Source organism: Coccinella septempunctata, chromosome 1, assembly GCF_907165205.1.
Source record: "Coccinella septempunctata chromosome 1, icCocSept1.1, whole genome shotgun sequence".
Taxonomy (NCBI): Eukaryota; Metazoa; Arthropoda; class Insecta; order Coleoptera; family Coccinellidae; genus Coccinella; species Coccinella septempunctata.
In genome coordinates, this window is record NC_058189.1 from 44,698,675 (window position 1) to 44,706,802 (window position 8,128).

General features: G+C 36.5%; 1 protein-coding gene across 1 annotated transcript in view; it reads left to right on the forward strand.

Annotated features, from left to right (window-relative positions):
- Positions 1-4,043, forward strand: part of LOC123322588 (otoferlin-like) — a 229,341-nt gene extending 225,298 nt beyond the window's left edge. Inside the window, exons 30-31 of the mRNA XM_044910534.1 lie at positions 1,197-1,479; positions 3,638-4,043. Coding sequence (XP_044766469.1) covers positions 1,197-1,479; positions 3,638-3,818 — 464 coding nt within the window. The 3' untranslated portion in view covers positions 3,819-4,043. The remainder of the gene's footprint in view (positions 1-1,196; positions 1,480-3,637) is intronic.
- Positions 4,044-8,128: the final 4,085 nt, after the last annotated feature.

An 8,128-nucleotide genomic window follows, 5' to 3' on the forward strand; every position in this document is an offset into this window, starting at 1 on the left:
ATTTCACAAATATATTTGGCAGCTTCTTTCTCGATCACATTTTTTTAGTCAAGAATGGCCGTAAGGAAGAGGTTCACTTCTGAATTTACACTAAGCCTAAGCAATTCTCAACATTCTCACCAGTCAGAATTGCATACCTTGCTCCACTTTCCATTCTCAAATTCCAAAATAGTATTTTCTCCCGTATTTTCAATCTTGATTCAGAAAAAGCCCACACTATTTTTTGATAAGGAATCACTTCTTGAATTTTGTCGCAACTATTCATAAATAATATTATACGATTCGCGAACATAACCTCAAAACCCTTTTACAATTGTCGGGACTGAACAAGGATCCCGAGTCGGGACTCTAGTCACAGCCTTTAAGGCACCATAAGATACTTCCCTTCATTCTGAATTGAATTGTGTGTCTAATTCATTTTCGGACAAATATTGACATTGATGGTTTTTTCCGTGTACCCTTCAGTTTATAGTCACCCATTGTTCCTTTCGTATTTACATACTCGTATTTACTATAAATTTGAGGAAAAAACATAAACGTCCTGTATGTACCTACTCAATTCAGAATGGATTTTCGAAAGTTTCAATAAAATAACTGGGAATAATCAGATGGATTTCATCCTATTTGGAACAATTATGAACATTATTTAAAAAAAGCAATTAAACAAAACATTTTTCAAAAACGGCCAAATTCTACTTAATAGTAGAAATGCCATCGAAGTTTTTCTTCACGAGGTTTTCCAAATTTCGAAGACTTGAAAAGAGCGTCAAAAAAAGTTTGTTTTTCTCACTTCTCCCGATTAAGTAATATAAAATCAGAGATAAAATGATCATCTTTTGAAGTAGGTATTTTGTTACATCTTTGAAAAAGTTAGTAATTTTTTAATAAGCATTACAGCAAAATAGAACCTTTGTTAATGAACGAGTGTACTATTCTTGAACCTACTCATCAGAATGAAAGATGAACAAAAAATATATACTTCAAAAACCTAAGTTTGAGCGCACAAACCCCAAGTAACCCTAAAAGTAGGTAGAGTTTGGCGCATTGATGAACTATTATAATTATTTCAAGGCATTCTGGTATATTGGATATACCTATACATCTAATATTTCGACAAGCATTAAATAATTCAGAGTATCTCGATCATTTTATTTCACATCGAATATTCTGAATACCATAACATTTTTATCTAACAGGTAATATAACATTGGACTTGAACAAGTTCCCCAGAGGCGCAAAATCGGCAAAACTGTGTACCCTTGATATCCTGAAAAATGATGGCTCAGTTCCCATGGTGAATATTTTCAAGCAAAGAAGGATCAAAGGCTGGTGGCCGTTCTTCGTTAAAAAGGAAGATAACGACGAAATGGAGCTGACGGGAAAAGTCGAGGCTGAATTCCATCTCGTCACAGCGGAAGAAGCTGAAAAAGCTCCTGTTGGACCGGCCAGAAATGAACCGGAGCCCTTGGATAAACCGAAGTAAGTTATTATACTATAGGTTTTTATTCGCCTATAATTAGGGTTTGAATAAGATATCTAAGAACATGGTGTATGCACTGATTAGATTTCATTTTTGAAAATAAGGGATAAGTTTCGTTTTTTCCACTGTAGGTAGCGCTGTTCAGAAATTGTCAGCTTATTGTTAATCGATATTTGAAAAAGATTTGAATACATTCCTACGACTTGTGAATATGCTATATTTATAAGCGATTATTGGTGTGTGAAAATGTATTAGTCTCGAGAAAAAGTGTAGAACTTTAATTTCTTCAACATGTTCGGTTTTCCGTATGGACAATCAAGGCCTACAGCTAAGAATTCGGTGTTGTTAAACTATCACCCTTCGCTGTAGGAATTAGAAGCAAAACCAAATATCAGATTAAAAGTCGGAAGGGATATATACAGCTAACAGTTTTAAAACAACTTCAGCAATACTTCATCAAAGTTGAAAGGAACTGTATTGGAAATACGTAATGTGAATTGTGAGCATGTATTAAGAAGGCGCTCTGAGATTCACCCCTACAGTACGGCAGCTATGGAGTGTCTGATGGGTTTACCTCCTTTACATCTTGTAGTTACAGAGGTGGCTATGAAGACAGCTCTTAGAGTTTGGTGCGATAGAGGACTGTTCAGGGGGTACTCGAGGGCTCTGGATGGAAGGATGGTGGAGGATGCCAACGCATCCCTTCTCCATAGAAGAGACCCTATTGTTCCTGACAGAGACCTATAGTCAACACCAAACAGGCTCTTCGTGCCTGAGGGTCCCACTTGGTTCACCGATGGCTTTGTGATGCCCACAGGAATTAAAATAGGAATTGTGGGACCTCATTTCAACCTGTCCATCCTCCTACTGTGTGCTAATTTGGCATGTACACGGGAGAATACCCGCAGAGGGTACTCATTCCTTCTGAGCAAAGGGTTAACTCACACCTAGTAGAGGAATGCAGGGAGGCTCTGCGAGAGCTGGGCTCTGGTAACATTGTTAAAGTTCTCTGGTGTCCGGCACACGAGAGAAGGCATCCTTACATACTTGCAAAGCGGGTAGCCTGCTCAGCTTTTGTTGGTCCGGGACTGGCGCTGCCCATCTGTCGTACATCTGTCAAGAACTTCTTTAATAGATGGCTAGACAGGAAATTTTCCTTGGAATGGAGTACGGGAAGTGGTCTCAGGCAGTCGAGGCATCTCATTGAGATACCGTCCTTTCTGTCTTAGGTCAAAAAACTCCTGGCTCTTGAGAGGAAAAAGCTGAGCCTGTTGACTGGAGCAATGACAAGCCATTTGTTTAAAAAACACTTAAACGTGTGACTGGCTGGTGCAGGAGCACTGATGAAACGGTTGAACATATTCTGTTCAGCTGCTGCAAGCTGCAACCTTGACGAGTTAAGGATGACACACCTAGGAAACACAACACCCACGATTCCTATGATGGGAGGGACTCCTCTCTGTCGACTTTTGGCGTTTTTTACAGCGTGTCTCAAGGTTTGAATCTCTCCAACTACGTATGAACAATGGGTCACTAGGCCTCAGTTCAGTCCAGTGGGGCATCGCACGTAGAAGAAGAAGATGTATTGATAGATACCTACATGAATCTATTTGAGTCTGTTTTTCAAATATTCTTCACGATTAAAGTGAAAACTTCGTTTCCGTCTACTAAATATTATATTATTTAGTAGATATTCCGCCAATCAACTGTGTTTCATCGAGATCATATTGAATTTACCCTCCTCGTGAATATAATTTGTCAACAGAAAGTTTCTTGAAGTAGAATAGTAGATACTCCTTCGACAGTGTTGAAATATCTGCATATTTGTTTTTACAACGAAAATTAAAGTATACATCACAAATATTCGTTATCAGCTGACAAAATGGGCAGAACAAAATAAAACGGGATAATATCATTTTCATTCTTTGATGAAACAAGGATAGAACGAAGAAAATGACATCATTCTCGATTTGCTCGAATGTCATTGCATTCAAAAATTGACGATGAGTGCGTACACCATGTTTTTAGACATCTCAATTTCCCTTTCAGGAGATATTTTGTGTTATAACAAATACTGTGATTTTATTGTATTATACAAAAATTTTCATATTCAGCTTCCGCTTGACTAACAAAACTAAAAACTATTTCCATTTTTAGCCGGCCGGACGCCTCCTTCGTGTGGTTCATGAATCCTCTGAAGTCTATGCGATATGTCTTATGGCACAATTATAAATGGAAAATCTTAAAGTTTCTCATCATAACCGGAATAGCAATAATGATTTTGCTCTTCTTCTATGCAATTCCCGGTTATTCTGTGAAACGAATTATGGGTGCTTAGTTCTGCTCATTTTCATTTAATAAGTACAAAACACTGTTTTCATTGTTGTATATTATATAAAACTGTAAATTTCATGGCTCTGTAAGATAATTTCATTGAATTCATAAAATAAAATTATAATTCATTTCATGCTTGCACATCATTTCATATGAACAGTTACCAAGAAAATAAATATGAGAATGGAGATCGAAGGAAGGCAATTAACGATTCGCACTCCTAGCTGAACCGCCAAACTTCCTTCCGCCTCAAAGATGTGGAATATTGTACCAAATTAGCTTGTTTTTTTCGAAGAAGGGTCGGAATTCATGTAGGTATACAAAGAAAATATAATATTTTGATGACATTGAAATAGATATCCACCTACAATGGTTTGAGCGTCAGCAGGGAGTATGTTGAATACTCAAATGTGTCAGTAAGGTATTTGCTTTTTATTTATACGGTCATTGTTGCCGAATCTTTTGTTTTTTAAGGTTTTCAATTGCTTATTGAAGTACCTTGTGATGAACGAAATTTTCAGTTTTCACGTCAGTTGTGAGAATAAACAAATCAGATGGCTTACCGACCAATGTCGGTTATTTCAATTCGACAAAATGTATTATAATAAATTCAGTTCTGAGAAGGAGAAGATTTTATGTAAATAGTATGTTAAATTCTCCTATTTCTGAAGATAAAAGGCAAAAAAAATTAGCATTCTTCATTCGTCATTCCTTGCTGCCAGATTTCAGCCATAGGTATAATAAGGTATAACTTAAATAATTCCTCTATTATTCATGGAAGGAATAGTACCCACCTATGTAGGTAAGTTTCAAGACATGGTGATGAACATGAAAAAGCTAGAAAAAATAAATGAGTATTTCAAATTTTCTGGGTTCTACTATGTTCGACGTCACAGAAGTGGAGAGGTGGAAATAAAAAAAATGCTGCTTGAGAATTGTCCATATATATATATCACAATTTTTGTGGAAAATAAATCATAATAATTATCAAATTTTATAATCATTACTATGAATAACCAACTAGTGAAGACATTGGACTTCTCTTACAAGATTTTAGTGTCCAAAATTGTTGCTTTCACATTATAACAAATCCATGATTCTATGATAACAGAATGATAATGCCTTTGCAATGCTATTGTTTTCAATAAAACATTCTCATCTTCAACATCTTCTCACATAGATTTTTAATGTGAAATTTTTTTCAGTCGACCAGAAACATCCTTCATGTGGTTCACCAATCCTTTGAAATCCTTGAAATATATAATATGGCAAAGTTACAAGAAATCGATAGTGAAGGGACTTTTCTTTTTTGCATTGTTTGCACTTATCTTACTATTTTTGTATAGTTTACCTGGATATACCGCACAGAAAGTATTGAATGCTTTATTATAATATAAGAAAAGAAATATCTTTTTTGTTCAATCTAATCTGATTGTTTTCCTTCAATATCAAACATTTAATAAAAAATAAATTAATTGTTGATAGATAAAAAAATTGTTTTTATTTGAATCCAAAAACGCTGCGAAATCAAAACAATACCCTGAATAACATTCTTTTAATGATTGTTCTCAAACCGATATTTTTCCATTTTACTATTGAAAGTTATTTTTTCAACAAGTGCGAAAACGAAAGCTGTACCACGCATACACGCAATAGCGTAAATTGCAAATTGAACCCGAGAGCACGGCGTGCATGCGCCATTAGTCAGTTGTTTGGATATCCACCATTCTAGTATTTTGAATACGTCATATCAAGCTTTCTCAAACTGAATTTATTTAAATGAAGTTTGGACAAGCAGTAGAGGGATTGTGCAACGAGCATATTATAATAACTATTATTGACGCAGATGAGGTTTACCAAACGAGACGAATGTCACAAGTCATTCACGAAAACCTAAATGCTCAAGCAGATTCATAGATTTTACTCTAATGCGTTTAGATTTTGCGTTTCGCAAAGTAGCTTCCCATATTTTGTTAAGTCGTTAGATACCTAATAATAAAAAAATTCGAGAAACTAGAATTTCTGCTTAAAAAAAATTGCATCACTGTACTCCGGTTTGGGATCATTGTATACTCATTAGTACACTTAGTACAGTGTAGTGATAGATATTTCAACCGGAGGTTGGAGCCTTAAGCGAAACTGGGGGTCGCTCTAAGAAATATTTACAAATCTCATCACCATTCTCCAAGTGTCCTGCAAAACTAAACCAAGTTTCACTTTGCAAACTCCTACACACTATATTCATAGCTCCCAGATTTAAGTACTAGCTGCAGTCAACGAATGTACAACAATTCGTGGAGAGACTGGAGGCGAGTCACGAGGGTTCGCTCGTTATAGAGACCACATTTTTTGGTTTGGTTCAGTCTTTGCGAGAAAGGTGGCGCATCATGATGAGATATGAAAAGATATTTCTCAAAGCAACACTACACTGAACTGATGAGTAGACAATGATGGCGAACCCAGTCTACAGTTAACTGTAGACTGGTGAAAACATCTGAACACAATTGTGTTTAGATGTTTTCAATTTCTCTGGGAACGACGATATTACGGAATTGTGTCTTTCACGGAAAAAGTGTTGGAATGACTCAAATTGTCTTCTTTCATAACGTCTTATTTATTCACCCGACTACTACTCTAATTTATGTAAAAGGACTAACTCTAATTCATTTAAACAGTCACTAATTTACTTTCAATACTTTGCACTTTGTTACTCTTCGGAATTATCTGTTCACTCGACTACATTCAGAACTCTTACTCCCCTGCATTCCGCCATGCGTATCTTTAGGTCAATACGAGAATATGTTCTTCTTCTTCTTCTTTTTTCTATGTGTTTGGCAACTGAGAATATGTTCCATATCAGCAGCGTCCAAAGAAGCTGAGAGTAGTCGCGAACTTTTCGAGCGGTGACAGGGACGTATTCAGGGGATTCGGATTTTACAATATGATTTACATTACATTGAGGGTGTACCTTAGTCAGCACCCAATCTCAAGGTCAGGTAGTAGATTTTACTGAATTACTGATTGCTGGGTGTGTTGGACGGATGAACCAAACCTGCCACTGCGACCAAGCGGTCTATTGTAGCACACAGGCAAGCTCGTAGAGCTAGATCTCTCCCTCCAGTCCCATCCTGGTCAAGAAGGAGATGATGTCAGAGGGGGAGTGATTCTTGAGGTCCTCTTCGGAGAACCAGGTAGTAGAACACCTAGCGGCAACGCGTCTTGGTTTTCAGCGATAACTGAAAATAGGCACTTAACTAGTTTATAGTACAAAAAAAACTTGAGAAATTGGTCAGACCGCATTTTTGTGGAACGCGGCGGGTCTGTGCCCCACATAAGTTGCTGGCATAACGCGATTGCGTTTTAAGAGTTTTTCAAGTGCCTGAAAATGCATTTACTGCTTGATATTCATTTAGTTCGAGAATAAAATAGTCGGACCATAGAATAATGGAACAGAGATAATCAGTAACTTAATACCAGTGAACCCTTTTACACACATCAAAACGCGAGCCACGAGGTGTTCCACTTCCTAACCTTGCGAGTGTGTGCTGAGTTATTTACACCCTCAAAACCAACTCATATTCAATTATGAGCCATTATAAAACACTCGCCGATTTTTGTCGCCAGCTCTTGGACTAACGCATTAGATTATAATTGAATCCTTAAAAACTACAAAAATTTACAAGATTGTATTGAAACAAATTGACGGAATTATGGATATAAAAAAACATAAAAACAGATACATGGGTGTCAGAATAAAAGTTGAGGCTAAGTATTGATTCAGACACTTCGAATTTTGAAGAAACTAATAATGTTACAACAAAACGAGAATTTACTCTGATAAGGGATATTATGCATATTCGCTGTAACTGCTTTGTGCAAGATTTGGACCAGAGAATATTCCGCTTTCTTCGTTCATGTCATACTTACTCTTACGAATACAAAATAGAAAACTCTAGTCGAATGTGAAGCAGCAGCAGCTGAAACAGCAGATCCTGGTGTAGAAGTTGAAGAAATTGTATTCAACTGCCTCATGGATGAAACTAATCTCCTGGTGGAAAGTGACACTTTTCCAAAAAGAGTGCGAGAAAGTAGGTTGAAACCCACGAGAGTAGAACAAATTTACTTTGAAAAAGTTTACATTTTAACCGAGCCGACTATGAAAGAAGTTGGAATTAAATTTTTCTTTCGATAAGCAAGGGAAACCTACTGTTAGAATATATGTACAAGAATTTTACTGATCTATCGTCTACAGGACTGTTCAATTCACAAAATTCAATCCTAATTGTATTAGGTGATTCCTATTAATGAAAAACA